General features: G+C 41.5%; 1 pseudogene and 2 gene segments (V, D, J or C); 2 read left to right on the forward strand and 1 right to left on the reverse strand.

Annotated features, from left to right (window-relative positions):
• The first annotated feature begins 505 nt into the window (after positions 1–505).
• LOC119087720 lies at positions 506–1,015 on the forward strand. The segment is given in 2 exon segments: positions 506–582; positions 699–1,015. Coding segments are annotated over 2 exon segments (366 nt in total).
• A 3,199-nt stretch (positions 1,016–4,214) lies between these two features.
• LOC114686484 lies at positions 4,215–6,885 on the reverse strand (annotated as a pseudogene).
• Positions 6,886–15,142: 8,257 nt separating this feature from the next.
• On the forward strand, positions 15,143–15,968 carry LOC114686483. The segment is given in 2 exon segments: positions 15,143–15,199; positions 15,556–15,968. Coding segments are annotated over 2 exon segments (462 nt in total).
• Positions 15,969–16,681: the final 713 nt, after the last annotated feature.

Genomic DNA, 16,681 nt, shown 5'->3' on the forward strand with positions numbered 1-16,681 from the left:
TTCCATTCCTTCCTTACAAATTACACTCTTCACTTTTTGTGTGAGATAGTGTTTTACCCTTTCCTGTTATCTCTTTATGAATTTCTGGTTGGTGATACTGATAATTTATAATGGTAGGGTCTTCAACATGCACAAAGGAGGCCCTTTGCTAAATAATACCATTATTAAACCCAAGAAGCCAGTGAAATTTCCTACAGTTTCAAAAGCTTTGATCTTTACCTAGTCAGAAAACAGTAAATGTTGTCCTTTAACAGTTAACATACCACAGACCTCTGCACACATAGCAGAGTAGAATGACTATCCCAGTATTTCCAGAGATAACCTTGTTCTCTGTGGTGAAATCTGGCCTGAGATACCTGTGGACAGCAGCCTGTACTTAGTGACTGAGATGAGCAAGCCATGCATCCATGCTCAAGTCTCTATACTTTCCACTGATTTGCATATGCCCACAGCACAGCTCAGTTCCCTGAGTCCTTCTTAATAGACTGGTAACATCCTGTGCTTTAGTTAGTTGTAGTCAGAACACTGCAAACATGAAGACTCCCAATCAACTCCTGGGTTTCCTGATTCTCTGCCTCCCAGGTAAGGAAGAACAGTCCTGTGCATTCCAGTGCAGTCAGTGCTGCCTGGGTATACATGAAAGTACTTAATGACACCATTAATCATGTGGATGCTCTTTTATATATTTCTGATTTCAGGTGTCCAATGTGACATTCACATGACCCAGAGTCCAGTTTCTCTGTCTGCCTTTATAGGAGACACTGTCACCATCACTTGTCGGGTCAGTCAAGACATTGGTAGATATTTAGGCTGGTACCAGCAGAAAGTGGGGGAAAGCCCCAGGTTTCTGATCTATTATGCATCCAATTTACTCTCTGGTGTCCCAAAGAGGTTCAGTGGCAGTGGCTTTGGGGCAGAATACACTCTCACTATCAACAGCATGGAGTCTGAAGATGCTGGGACTTACTACTGTCAACAGTGTTTCAGTTACCCTCCACAGTGCTACAAAGTGTAACAAAAACTGCCAAGAGAGGCAGATGTTTGAGACATCTGCACCCAACAGTGACACCCAACAGTGGCACCCAACAGTGACAGAGTGTCTAGTTGCCTACAAGGTTGCTCATATGTAACTAGGCTCTGGAGATTACAGAGTGGTTCTGGTTGGGGTTCCAGGGAGGCTGTTTTGTACTGCTACTTGCTTTTCATCTTTTTTATCATGAACAGGACAAACAGGGAACTTCCTTTTCCAATCTCTTTCACCCAAGAACCTGCATTATGGCTTCAAAGTTCAACCTAACAAAGGAGAGGTCCACCAGCATACTCGAAGCTGTGATTGTTTTAATAGAAGAAAGTAGAGTTAAAACCTACAATATTTCATTTCTGACACTAGACAGAAGTCAACACTAGAAGGAAGATTTCTTTTTAGTGCTGCCCTTAAAGCCATAGGCATCTTTTACTACCTGTTCAGGCTGCCGCATCCTGTAGTCCTCACCCCCAGATGCTTGTGGGAAGCCAAGGTGTAGATACTATTGATCTCAAATTCCTTAACCAAAATTTCTTGATCATTCCATTGGTGGAAAAACAACTTCAGAGCCAAATATAATACTGACTAAGACATACTTAATCTATATACTAAAATATATAATAATGTTGAAGTATTGTTATTTTCAGTACTACTTAAATGGGAAGTGAAAAAAAATGAGGCTCAGCTGACAACTGTCATACAGTCAGTAAACTGACTTTGTTTTTGACTTCAGACTTGAAAATACATCAGCAACATTGGAATGATAATGTTCATGTGTGAATTAAACACCTCTTTTAGAACATATGAAGATTTCCTTGGAATCTGTAATTGCATTACCAAAGCTGTTCCATTAAATGTTTAGAAAAGGGGAGGAGGCAAAGGAGTTTAGATGGAAAGCAAAGGATTGTAGAAATGAGGATTAATTGTTAAATGAAAGCTTGAGAAATTTCTTAGAGTAATTCACCAGTACAGCACAACTCACCACCTCATGTGCTTTATTCTGAAGATTTAAAAACTAACAACTGATTTCTCTTAGGTCAGGGGTGTGTATGTGTGTGTGTGTGTGAGTGTGTGTGTGTGTGAGTGTGTGTGTGTGTGTGTGTATGCAGAAACTGCTTGTATTTTTAAGATGCTAGGGCTTGGAACAACTTTTATATGTGTGCCATAAATAAGAGCTGCTTAGAAAGTAAATCACTCACCGGAAAGCCCCCAGCTTACTGGACAGAATGCTCATTTCTCCTAAGGTAAAGTCATAGCCTGTGTTGTGCTCATCTACACAGCTGGAGTGTTTATTCAACATAAATTGCTCCTCTGACTTTAGTGCTTTCATTTATGTTTTATTGTAGGATATGGCTGCCTTAATAGACTGTAGAACAAACAAAATAATCTGAAATACAAATGTATGATCAACTTTTTCCATCTGATGAACATGCACTGAAGGGGATGTCTGTATGTGTTGGTATTAGTGAGCCGTGGGGGCACTGGCATTGTTCTGTCAATAAGCTTATGGCAAACCTCATTTGGCGGAGCCTAAGGAGAAAGTGTACTAGGGGCAAAGAGGGATAAATTTTGTGAATTCAAGAGTGAAATTCTACCCTTAGACTGAGCTGATGTCTTTTCTTAATGTGACCCTGTAGGTACAAGTTGCTTGAGTGCACATGAAAGGAAGAAAAAGTTTCTGCAGCTGGAGGCCCAGCTAGTCCCTCCCCTACTACTTTGCATCTCCTTCCCGAACCTTCTGCTGTCTTAGAGTTCATAACTGTGACTCAGAACTCTGCTTCATTGAGAAAACAGAGTAAGTCATGGAAACTCCAGCCCTGCCTGTCTGTCTCCTTTTACTGTGGATCTCAAGTGAGTGGAAACCACATAACTCTACATCTATGAAAAGTCTCTGAACATTTTGAATTCTATTACCAAGAAGCAAGTTTAAGGTGAAATGATCATAGTTCTGCCAAGAAGATAATGAGTGTGGTCTAGATTGCACAGGTGATTTTTCTTGTTCCTTTCAATTTTCAGATGTCACTGGAGAAACTACAACACAGTCTCCTCCCTCCCTGAGTTTTTCTCCAGGTGAAACAGCAACTCTGACATGCATATCAAGTCAGAGTGTTGGCACTTATTTAACTTGGTACCAGCAGAAACCAGGGCAGGTTCCCAGGCTCCTTATCCATAGTGCATCCACCAAGGCCAGTGATGTCACAGTCCGGTTCAGTGGCAGTGGATCTGGGACAGACTTCACTCTCACCATCAGTACCCTGGAACCTGAGGATGTTGCCACTTACTATTGTCAGCCAATGAGTGGTTGGTCATCCACAGTGATTCAACATGTGACAAAAACCTCAAGGAGACCACAATGTTTTTGAGTCTACCAACTGCTTCTCTTATTGGTAGCTTATGTGAGATGATTTTCAGCACTTCCAGGGTAAGTTTTGTATTCTGATTTAGGGGAGATCTCAGCCCATTTCAAGGGCAATTTTGGTACCACTGGCCTCAGAGAATATGTGTAAAGGTGAATAGCTCTAAAGATTTTTGTGCTCTATTCTGTGCTGGGAGAATACCACCACCATCAACAGCAACACAAGACTTGAAAAGGTGGCACTCAAATTCTTCTTTTTTTTTTTTACAAGCTGTTTTGTTTTCCTTTTTTTGTCTACATTCAGCGGAATTCAAATGTTCTGCCTGAATGATCCAGACATACCAAAACAAAACAAAACAAAAACAAAAACAAAACAAACCACTCTTTCTCACTGGTTTTTAAAATAAAATTTTCACTTATAAAACTGAAATACCAAAGTATTAAAATAAAGTCAGATCATTTAATTCACTTCACAAAAGCAGTAACAGATGCCGTATCCCTTCTGCAACCCTTTAAGGACGCCCTATGGCACTCACACTGGGCGGAGACAGACAGAGGGATACCGCAAGGCAACAACTCCAACACTACTCAGACAAGGTGTAATGACAACTAACAAACCACTGAAGACACAGAGTCCCGAACACAGGTAAACAGGGATCACAGCACGGGTCTCAGGGACCACCACACTTCACAGCGTGGCGACATCGGCCACAGAGACGGGTGGGCGCTGCGCCGGTGGACATGGCGACTGTGAGGTGCAGACAATCTCCCGAGACGAGTTGGAGGCAGAGTTGCGGTGCAGAAGGTGGGAGGGAGGGAGGGCAGCCTGGGCCTTTATCTGTACTGGTAGTTCATGCTGTGCTCTGTGTTCCGACTGTAGCCACCTTGTGAGGACTGTTAGGAGCTGGAAGGGCCTCTGTAGCTCTGGCTGGACCCAGAGGAACTGTAGTTCGACTGTGATGAGTAGCCTCCTAGTTTGCCTTGGTATGAAGAGCTGCCCCCAGAACCTCCGCCGTAACCCCCATGTGAGCCGGTGTTGTAGGAGAACCCACTGGAGCTACAGCTGTTCCCGCCCCTGAGGCCTCCACTATCACTGTAGTTGAATTTGTTGTCATAGCTCTATTCGGAGCCCCCCCACCACCACCACCACAAGGGGAATTGGAGGAGTTGGAGTAGGAGGAATAGCTGCCCTGCCCACGGCCTTAGCCTTTCTGCTTTCCCTGCTGCGTGCCATAGCTGTAGTTGTAGGGTTACTGCTGGCCCTGGTAGGAGTGGTAACCCAAGCTGTAGGAGGGTTTCTGCTGGCCCCCATGCAGCGGCATCTTCCCAGTATGTTTCGGGGGCCCTGGTGAGTTGTAGCTGTCTCCTTGGTAGTAGGAGTTGTAGCTGGATGAGCCACTACCGCCCCCAGGCTGCCTCCACCACCGGCATTCCCAGAATGCACCCCATTGCTGTAGAACTGACACTTACTGCAGCCTGCCATGGCCAAATTGCTGCCTTACCCATAGCTTCCATATCCGGCACCATTCATGTAGCCTCCTCCATGGATGGCGCCACCAAATCCTTGCCCTCGTCCTCGCCCACGGATGTTCCCTCCTCGACCCCAGCCTCGAAGGTTGGGAGGCAGGGGCAACTCGTTATGCAAGGGCCTCCTATGCCAAAGCCAGGGTTGTGTGGCTTGGCAGCAAATTTGGTCCACCTCGGACAGGTACAGGGGTTCTTTTTGTTGTTGTTGGCTTCAGGGGCAAGGGGGGCATCAGGAAAAAGCTTTTCTAATGCAGCAAGAGCAGCATAAGCCTTTGCCACCTTTTTGTTTGAACCAGTACCTTGAAACTTCTGACCATCCACTTCAACCTCTGTAACAAACCGTTTGTCCTGGCTGCCCCCAGTCTCAGAAATTAGCTCGTATTTGAGGTCATGCCTCTTCTCATTTAGCTCCATAACTGGGTTCTTGCCATGCTTAGCCAATATCAGCCCCTGCTCAGTCGTGGCATCTGAAGGGAAGACGGAACTGGGGTTGGAGACAGCTTCTACCACAGGGTGTGGGGCCACTATGGCTGGCTTCCCATCTGACTCCTCGGCCGAGTCCTCCCCTTTGCTGGAGTCTCTGCCTTCAGTGCCTGTTGGCAAGCCCATGTCCTGTAACCACCTTTACAGCCACACTTAGTTTGGCAGTCTTTTTAGATGGCCCTGAGGCCTCAAAGGGTACTGCCATCTACTTCCACAGACATGGCGAAGATGGGGGGCATGAACAGGACCTGTCTGGGAGATCAGCTTGTACTGCAGCCCTGGCTTCAGCTGGTTCAGCCTCATCAGGGCATTCATAGCTTGGGGAGGTTCGGCCTTCTCCTCTTTCTTCTGGATCTTCTTTTTCTTTTTGCTGGCAGACTTCTCCTCCCCATCCTCTTCCATAAGGCGTTTCATCGGTGTGATGTGGTAGGTGGTGCTGGGGGGAATTTGAATAGTGTAGTCCACTGGGTTTGCGTTCTTTGGTTTCTTGGGCATTTTGGAAGGCAGGGGGTCCATTCCTAGGACTTTATGGAGTTGACCAAAAGCAGCGAGCCGCAGAGCATGCTACACACTCTGTGTGATATCTTCCCGTTGCTGTGTGTCTAGATGCCCAATAGCATCAGTGGCTTCTTTTTCACAAGGGTCATAAATGCCAGAACCATCTGGCATGACGATGCCAGAGGCCAGGCACTCCAGCACTCTTCGCAGGGCTTCGCCAGCACCCATGGGCCTATTGGCAGTGCCGATGGACTTCTCACACAGCAGCTCCAGCGGTCATCCTCTGAGGGGACCCCAGGAAGGCCCTCGGGTACACAAGTCCCTTAGGACATGGATGACAATGACACATGACTTCAGCCCATTGGCTCTGGCCTGGAACCACTTGGCGTGTTGGAGGGACGCCAAGGCAGCAAGGCATTTCTGCCTGTCCAGAACATCTGGGGGGTCGTTGACTGATAGCGTTTCTCCAGTTAATATTTACTCCATTTCTTCTCTGACAACGGGGAGGTCAGGTGGATGGTCAAGGACAATGGGGATTCTTTTGTGTTTTTTATCACAATCGCAGCATCATCCACAGACTGGAGTATTTTGTACTTGTCTTCTGTCACACTCCAGTCCCTTCTTTGCTCTCATCATCGGGGGGGGGGGGGTGTATCCATATTTTCTGCCTCAGCGAGCTCACTGCCGCCCTTATCCTGCTCATCAATCCAGTCAGAGACAGCCTTGAGGGCCCGCTCAGTGTGAGATATCATGTTCTGTACGGCCTCCAGCTCCTCTTGCGTTAGGTACACTGAAGAATGCTTTGCCATCACATGGCGATTATCGTTCACAAAAATTCTCATGGGACGCCTTCTTCTTCTTGTGATGAAGGAAGTGATGATGGTACAATGCCATTTTTCCTTCCTTTTTTCTTGTAGTGTCTGGAAATCAGTCTTGGATTATCTTTTCAAATTGTGACAGCTTTCCTTGGTGTTACCAATATTTCAACTATAAAGGGCTGGATCACAGCAGGACACATCTGTCTTCCCAGGTAGGCAAGCAACTCACTCCAATTTCCCTTCACAGGAAGACAGCAGGATTCCAGAAGACCTATCTGAATCCAGCCACACCCTGAGGGGGTTTCTGTTTGCCCATGTTTCATTTCTTCCTATATAGCATGCCAAGTTCTGCTCTCAGCATCTCCCTCCAGTTCCAGGGGACCTGACATCCTTCTTATGGACTCCACAGTACCTTTAAACCAGCAACCCAGTAGGCAAAAGCAGATGGGTAGCTCAATTTCAGGTCAGCTTGCCTACAAAGCAGGGTCCAGATCAGCCAGAGCTACACAGTGAAATCCTTGTTGGCGTTCCATCTCCTCGACCTCAGCCGCCACTGCCCTCCTACCACCAGCCTTCCGGAACCTTCACAACCCACCTCAAAAAAAAAAAAAAAAAAAAGGGCCACACAGTTTTCACCAGGGCTGCTCCAGTCTCAACTGCAATGGCGAGAAGAGGCACTCAAATTATAATGACTAGCATCCAAATGGACTTTGTTTAGAGAGAATTAAAATAATCCACCAAAAATTATAGGTAAGAAGAGTGAAGGAAATACATTTGTTTCAAATTTGAAAATCAGTTTGGTTTATCCATAACTGAAAAAAATTATGAAATTTAAATTATAAATCACCTGTTTGTTTTGCTTTCTATTGCTGTGATACAGACCATGACTAAAACAAACAAATAAAAAAGCAACTCTGAGAGGAACTGTTTTATTTGACTCTCACTGAGCTAAAAAAAAAAAAAAAAAAAAAAAGCACAGGGTGTGGAAGAACACTGTTTACTGTCTATATCATCATGATTTCTACATCCTGTTCTATTACACAACATGAAACCACCTGCCCTGGGTAGCACTATCCACAGTGGAATGGACCTTATCACATCAATCATTAATCAAGAAAATACCCCCATAGACTTGCCTACTACCCCAATTTGTGGGAGTATATTTTTTCAATTGAGGTTCCCTCTTCTCAAATTTGTCAAGTTGGCAAAAAGTAACCAGCAAAAAAAAAAAAGAAAAAAAAGAAAAAACAAAACAAAACAAAACAAAAAAACCCCAAAACCTATACCTTTAAATAAATTGTCAATTATTTAGAATAAATTTATGGTGTATGACATCATATTTGCAAGTTGCTATAAGCAGAGTATTGTTTTTTTTGCTAAACTGTTCTATTTTTCCAATAAAGACTTGGGAGTCAGATGTTGGGGTAAAATCCTGCCAAATCAGAGAAGCTGAGAAGCAAACAGCCGACCTTCCTTTTTTGGCCATAGACCCAGCAAGAGAATATTTTCCCCATGCATCCCAATCAAAAAAGACTGTGAATCCCTAAGTCCCTCCCTAGTCCTTCCTATATATCTCTCTATCTATATTTCTGTCTCCTCCATCCTCTCTATGGCTATTTCCTGTCAATTAGTCACTGACTTTGGCCCTGATCCAAAGTTACTTTTGTTAACATAGTCTCAGAGTTTCAGAGTGTGATCAAATAACCTGCAATATTTACCCCTTTTTGTCTACATAAAAAGGAAAGACTTTAACACTGTAAAGCTATAAACAATAAAAACAATTATCAGATACAATCTAAATAAAAATAAAGGTTTTAACACTAACACAGTAAAACTATATATAATAAGAACAGATAAGAATTATATTTACAATGTCCAGTCTATTTGTATTTGGCAAATTTGGAGAAATTATTCTACTATCTATCCTATCTTGGTGATTCCAGAGTTTTATACCTAAACCAGTTTCTATCATAACTTGTATTACCAGCCTAAAAGTATCCTTTGGATCTTAAAATATTTTCTTAGATATACAGCTTAAACTTTCATGTTTCTTGACCTTGTAAGTATTACATTTCTTTTACAAGTTTCTTTTCTAAACTTGAAAACAAAGAAAATGTTATAACTATCTAGTCTTCAACTCCCATCAAAGACCCATGAAGGATAAACTATTACCTGAATAAACAGGAAGTACAGAGAAAATAACTTCTAAAATTGTGGAAAGGACAGAGACAGCTGGCTGGTTGGACAGTCACCTGTTTACTATGCAACATTGGAGCATTGATCTTTGGCCTAGAATATCTGATTGACTATACTGTGAAGCAGGAATTTTGAAGAACTGGCATACCTTGTCTTGGCAAAGATCAGCAGTCAGCTTCTTTTGTGTCCTGTTTGTCCAATTTGGACAACATACTGTCAGCAGTCAAGACAAGGTCAGTTTCTAGCCCAGTGGCTAACTTTGCCACATTGAAAGCAAACTCTATATGGAGGTTCTTTGATGCCCATAATTTTTTTTTGAAGATTAGTGCTGCCAGGAGCAGACATGTCTCACTGTCATGAAAAACCTTACATTATTAAAGCATCTAAAATGCCATAATCTGTAGCTTTCTGAAGTGTTGGAAGACCACCTATCTACTAAAATACATGATGCTGAATAAAGCTTATTTCTGCCTACATCTACACCCTTACTACAAGTTTGACTGTTACCTTAATTATCTTAAACTGTTTGTAATAGCAGCTTTCAAGGAGTAGAACTTTATATCACAGTTTTAAATGAATTGCATAGGTACAGTACCTTGCATGTTGTAACAAAAATAACCTTAAATTTGTACCAATATACAAAAATATATACCAATGTAAAATGTTTGAGACTATTAGTTGCTTATCAGTCTGAAAGTATTCAGTAATCTACCCTTTTATCCTGTTATTCCTATAACCCCCTTTTGTCTTTTCAGAAAGATAGCCCCGAATCTAACCTCTTTTGCTTAGTTTCCTCCATAACCATGACCAATAACACCTTGCAACTAACCCCTCCAAACAGTGACAAATAGGCATAACCCACCAAATAACTAATAACCACCTACTCCCCTCTTGGGAACATGGGCATTGTGTTCTTAAAGTTCCTGCTTTCTGGGCCTTAAAGCATCTTTAGGAGACCCCGAGAAAACTGCAATGATGGTCAAGTCTTGGCTGGGGCAGCCCATGAGGCTGAAACATCTTAGCTAACCATTTCAAACTTCTCCTGAGCATTTTGTAGTCCAAAGCTGATTTTTGGATGGTATTTGTCAGCTTAGCAGTGTTACCACAATCCAGGTGTTTTGTCATTTCCAGGACCCATGATCTTCTTAGAGTCTCAGAGGTTACTGCCAGGAATGATTATAGTTCACTACAGAAACCTCAAACATTTTAAATATCATACACAGCAGATCTCCAGAGGTTAAAGGATCACAATCTGTTAAATACATCCAGGGTATACAAACTTAGTTGCTAGTTACCTGCTTCAAACTCAAACCCAAAAACGTGTATAGGAAGTTAAATGAACCTTATTTCTAGAATTAGTACTCTTTATGACCACTAATATCACAACAGAAAGTTATATGTATGTATATATACATAATCTTATAAATTTTGATAGTATTGATTGCTTTCTTTCTCCTGTGGAAACCAAAGCAAATCCTCTTCCCCAATGTAACACTCCAATGTAATGCATATCCTTGTTTCCATTCTGAGATCAACACATCTTTAAAATATGCAGGATGGTTAAGTCAGCAGTTTTTTTATATTACCCAATTTCTCTTCACAGCTGTCATTCCTTTTTTTCGTTAGCATTAAAAGATTAAAGTTAATGAAGCATTGTATAATATATCTCTAGGTGTCTTCATTACCCCTTTCTGTTTATTAAGTTTATCTTTAAAGTGCAATTGTCTTTCTAAAATTGCTTGTCTTGTTGAATTGTGTGGTATACTTGTAATATGCTTCGTGTTGTAATATGCCATTTTAATATAAAGCACATTACAGGTATATTAAGGAGGATGGGTCCATGCAGTTTCTCCTGTGTCAGAATCACACAGAAGAGGTTCTGTCCAATGTCCCTGTTGATTGCACTCATCCCAGTATATCACTGCAGTCCTGTCCTGTAAGTCTTCCTTCTGTAGGTTGCTCCAGTTTTCTATAATTGCATTGTATCCTTGGATTCCCCTCAAAAAATAAGTAAATATCATGGATTTTCAAATGCAGAAATGTCCTATCACTGAGTATGATGTGGTTTTCTAGTTCCCTGGAATCTGTAATTCAATTGAATAATACTTTAATGTTGTGGGATATTTGATTGCACTGTGAAACTTTGAGACTTTGTTAATATAAATTAATCTTGTATCAAGGGGTGGAGCCAGTGGCTAGTTGACAGGAATTAGCCATAGAGAGGATAGAGGAGCCAGGAAGAGAGAGAGAGAAGGAGAGAGAGAGAGAGAGAGAGAGAGAGAGAGAGAGAGAGAGAGAGAGAGAGAGAGAGAGAGAGAGAAGAGAGAGAGAGGAAGGAGTAGGGAGGGACTTAGAGATTCATAGTCTTTTTGATTTGGGATGAGTAGAGAGAGGCTCTTTTGCTGGGTCTCTGGCCAAAAAGGAAGGTTAGCTGGTTGCTTCTTGGCTTCTCTAATCTAGTAGGTTTTTACCCCATCATCTGACTCCTGAGTCTTTATTGGCAATAGAACTTAGCAAAAACCAACTTTCTGCACAGTTCCCCAAAGTTTCCTGGAGTGAGAACAGCAGGAAATATTAGATAGAAGGATTTAGAGTGTGGAGATAAATGGAAAATACAGGATAGCCTAGAGAGAGCCTGGAACCTATTCCAATGAGCCCTAACTGTCTCTGCCCTAAGGTATTTACAGAAACACCAAGGGGTAGAGAAAAAGATCTCCCCCCGCCAGCACAGCCAAGTGTAGACCATCTCAGACACCTGAACTCAGGCCCATGGTCCTAATCATTTTCTATGCAGACTTGCTGGGTAAAGCCACTAGGAACCAGAAATTGGGCTCAAACAGGTGTCCAATGTGCAGTACAAGATCACACTAGCCAGTACAGTAGTGCCACCACTCCTCCACCCATGCAGCCACCACACCTGGCTGTTCTCCCACAGCCCCAAGTGTCACTGCCACAGATGACTGCCTCATATAGCTCCACCATTACCACTACTGGTGCTGTGGACAAATTGAAAAGGTATCAGAATTTATGAGACACATGGGAAATCCTTTTGGGGAAAGTGAAGTAATGTTAAATCTCTCCCAATTTACTAACAGGAAATATCAGAATTAGGGACTTAAGACTTTGTGTAATGATACTTTAGATGGCCTGAAAAAAGAAGCAAAAAAATGGAAAGATAAATGACAACTGAGACTGAACCAATACTGATTATATGTATTATCAATCTGGTAATTAATATTTTATCAATAGTAGTCATAGTGCTTTTTGTGACAAATATAAAAAGTTGACTAATAAGAAACAAGAAATAGAAAGACTTATAAATGAGATATGTAAAATACTCACACAGAGGAATTTGGAAAAGAACCTATCACACTACCACATGATGAAACTGAGGAAGGGCAGCCTAAGGTTATTAGAAAACAAACCTTAGTTTATTCAGTCACTATACAAGAAGGACCAGCAGACAATAGAAACAATAGGCACTCCCAAGATTATGCAAAAGTTAAATGGAATCTTATAGAAATATTTGATTCAAGGAGATTAAAGGAAGTAGTCATTTCATATGGTATGCATTCACCCTATATGAAGCAGATGTTGAATTCATGGGTAGTTAAGAAGAGAATTATCCTCCAAGACTGGAAAGATTTAGCTATAGCACTATTGAAAGCTGGTCCTCAGTTTGGGGATTTAGCTCACTTGCCTACCAAGTGCAAGGCCCTGGGTTCAATCCTCAGCTCTGGAAAAAAAGAGAGAAAACTGGTCCTCAGCTACAATGGAGAACATGGTTTAAAGAGGAAGCTACGGCCATAGAATGACAAAATAGGGCTTAGGCATATTGATACTTCCCAAGATCAGTTCCTGGGTAAAGAGTAATATGCTGAATTGCAAAGACACTTTGGCCATTTATGATATAAAAGAGAGGAAAAGTCACAAAATATTACCTACAACATTGCACTGGCTATTTTTATGTCAGCTTGACACAAGTTGGAGTTATTTAAAGAACAGAACCTCAATTGAGAAAATGCCTCCATAAGAATTGGCTGTAGGCAATACTGTAAAGCATTTTCTTAATTAGTTATTGAGGGAGGAGGGCTCAGTCCATTGTTACCTCTGAGCTGGTCATCCTGAATTGTATTAGAAATTAGGTTGTCTAAGTCATGGGTAGCAACCCATTAAGTAGCACACATCCATTGTCCTTGCATCTGCTGCTACCTCCAGGTTCTTGCTCTGACTTATCTCAGTGATGGACTATTACCTGCAAGTGCAAATGGAATAAACCCTTTTCTCTCCAAGTCACTTTTGGTCATGGTTTTTCATCATATAATGATAAATACTAACGAAAGCAAACATTCATAAATATTAATCAAAATATGAAATGTTTCACATATGATATATAGCACAGGGAACAAAGGAAAGTACTCATATATTATGATTTGAGATCAACATTGTCAACAAGCTGTGGAACTGACATTGAACCTACATATACCCTATGATTCTCCTCTTCCACTCAGAACATGCTGACTCACACTGAACAAAATACACCATGATATTCATGTATTGTTCATTCATAAATCTAATAATGGAACAGCCTACATGTCAATCAACAGAACACACACACACACACACACACACACACACACACACACACACACACATACACACCATACAAATATGTAGAAAAATAGTGCATAACAATGAAAACATACAACTGCTTCTGCACCCTGGAATATGGTTGAATAACTGGCATGCTAATGTGTAAAGGTTAGAAATACAAGAGCTCATCACTCATGATTATATATTCATCAGCCTACACTGATTCAGTTTAAAGACTGTTAAGTGTCAAGTTATGTGTTGCATTAAGAAAATGGGCTTACTGACTGGTTGTGGGTCAACATCTTCTTTTCCCAAACATTTTGTACATTATCTCAGCCTGAAAGTTACTTCTGAGAGGCTACTGAAAATTTTGTGGAGGCTCCTTCAACATTTTCAGGCTGTTCCCCTGATCATTTAAAAATGTATTGAATGTCAGAGAGTGAAAGATTTCGGAGCACTCAGCCGTAAAAGGAATGTCTTTATCAAATCTCTTGGTAGAGATCCAGGCCATTGTCAGAGCACTATCTGGTGGTGGAATTGTTGAACCATGAGAAATTTCTCTGGAAAATAGAGTAAAAATGTGGGAGCCAGTCTGCTTTATTCTCATCTTTATAATCTAGGTAACTTAATGTCTGGGTTCTATCCATTGTTTTCCTCTTCTTTCTTTTTCTTTTTCTTTTTTTGTACTAGGCACTGCTTATATTAACTATTGCTTAATAAACTAAAACTCTTATGGTTATGAATAAAGGAGATCATCTGTCTATTTAGTAATTTAGTTGTTTCTTATAGTTATTTTCTCCTGGTCAGATCCTGAAAGTGGTAGGGGGAATGATTTTTTTTTATTAATTTATTGTTTTCAAACAAAGTACTAGTCTTGGTGTGGTGGTTTAAGATAAGCCATTCAATCTGGCATCAATATTGTTAAGTATCAATCAATAAGGGTAGGTTTTAAGGACTATGTCTATAGGCTTCTAAATCATATTAGACGCTCATAACTTTAAAAATAAGTAAATAAATCTCAGGGCATGGTGGATTCTTGACAAAATTCTACCAGATCTTCAAAGAAGAATTAATACTAATATTGATAAAATTATTATGAAGCAAAGAAACTAAATGACCATTACCTACATCTTTTAAAAAGACCATGATTATCCTGGTACCTAAACCACAAAAAGACCCAACAATGAAAGAAAATTGCAGACCAATTTCACTTATGAACACAAATGCAAAAATTATCAATAAATACTTGTAAACTAAGTCCAAGAACACATCAAACAGATTATCTACTATGAACAGGTGAGCTTCATCTCAAAGATAATGGTTTAACAAATGTAAATCAATAAATATGATCTGCCATACAGAGTTTTTGCCTCTTTGACTAAAACATTATCACCACATTGCCAATTTTTCAGCATCCTGCTAGTCTCTCATCAGTCACCACATTTTGTTTTATTACATTCACTCCTGGTGTAGAAGAAGATAATTTTGGGTTATTTTTCAAATTCAAGAAACCCACATAATTCTCTCCTTTATGTACACTGCTATACAGACCAGGGTATTTGCATATTGCTCCCTGGGGAGGTCCTTGCCTTGCAGTACTCAGATAAAAGCTAACCTGCATTCTTGCCTTCACTGTCCTTAGTTCATTCTTCAAAATGATGTGCCCTGTCCAGTCCCTGTTTCTGTTAATGCTCTGGATTCTGGGTAAGGAGAGAATGAAATGCAGGAGGAGAATGTGGATGGAGGGTGGGCTCTGGCTATCAACGTGTGTAGGTCCCAATCTCTAGGATGGGCATGTGAGTTTTAGTTACCCAACAATGAGAAATTCCAGATGAAACAGGAACTGTGCTAAGATGAAGATTCTGGCATAATTGGGTTGGGGTGGTACAGATTATGACCTTTAGGACCTTCAACTCAATTGTTTTGTAAAAATGTATTTGATATATTTTTTAAAATTTTAAAACATACCAGGATCTCACTTGGAATGGGTAACAAAGGAATTCACAAAGAGAGCCTGAGAAGTTTTAACATGACTTTGTACTATTCTGTTATAATTTCAGGAACCAGTGGTGATGTTGTGCTGACCCAGACTCCAATCTCTTTGCCAATTACCGTTGGACAATCAGCCTCCATCTCCTGCAGGTCAAGTCAGAGCCTCTTAAATAGTGATGGAAACACCTATTTGAATTGGTACCTACAGAGGCCAGGCCAGTCTCCACAGCTTATAATCTATTTGGTGTCCAACCGGGACACAGGGGTTCCAGACAGATTCAGTGGCAGTGGGTCAGGGACAGATTTCACACTCAAAATAAGCAGTGTGGAGGCTGAGGATTTGGGAATTTATTACTGCATGCAAGCTACACATGCTCCTCCCACAGTGATAAAGACCTTAACAAAAACCCCTTGCTCAGACAGCTCAGCTGCCAATGTGCTGCTTGACTGGAGAGGAGCAGAGCACTCTGCATCTGTGTGAGAAGGAGGAGCTGGGGAACTTGCAGCTGAGAGCTCTGGCTGGACATATCTGGTTGCATAAGTGATTTGGCTAGACCTCAAGTGTAACCAATTTCTCATTCTTCTAGCTGCAACAGGCATATTATTGCTTTCGTATCAAGAGAATCTCATTTCATTAATCTAGTTTATTGTTGAAGATTTTTTCCTTTTATTTTATTTTACAATACCATTCAGTTCTACATAACAGGCACAGATTCCCTTGATCTCCCCCTTCCTGCCACCTCCCCTTCCCCCCAGAACACCCCCCATTACCACTTCCTCCAGGGCAACGCCTCCCCCAAGGACTGAGATCGACCTGGTAGACTCAGTCCAGGCAGGTCCAGTCCCCTCCTCCCAGATTGAGCCAAGTGTCCCTGCATAAGTCCCAGGTTTCAAACAGCTAACTCATGCAGTGAGCACAGGACCTGGTCCCACTGCCTAGATGCCTCCCAAACAGATCAAGCCAATCAACTATCTCACCTATTCAGATGGCCTGATCCAGTTGGGGGCCCTAAGCCTTTGGTTCATAGTTCATGTGTTTCCATTAATTTGGCTATTTGTCCCTGTGCTTTATCCAACCTTGGTTTCAACAATTCTCGCTCATATAAACCCTCCTCTTTCTTGCTAATTAGACTCCAGAGCTCCACCCGGGGCCTAGCTGTGGATGTCTGCATCCAGATTCCTCAGTCCTTGGAT

The sequence above is a fragment of the Peromyscus leucopus genome, chromosome 3 (genome assembly GCF_004664715.2).
Source record: "Peromyscus leucopus breed LL Stock chromosome 3, UCI_PerLeu_2.1, whole genome shotgun sequence".
NCBI classification, from domain to species: Eukaryota; Metazoa; Chordata; class Mammalia; order Rodentia; family Cricetidae; genus Peromyscus; species Peromyscus leucopus.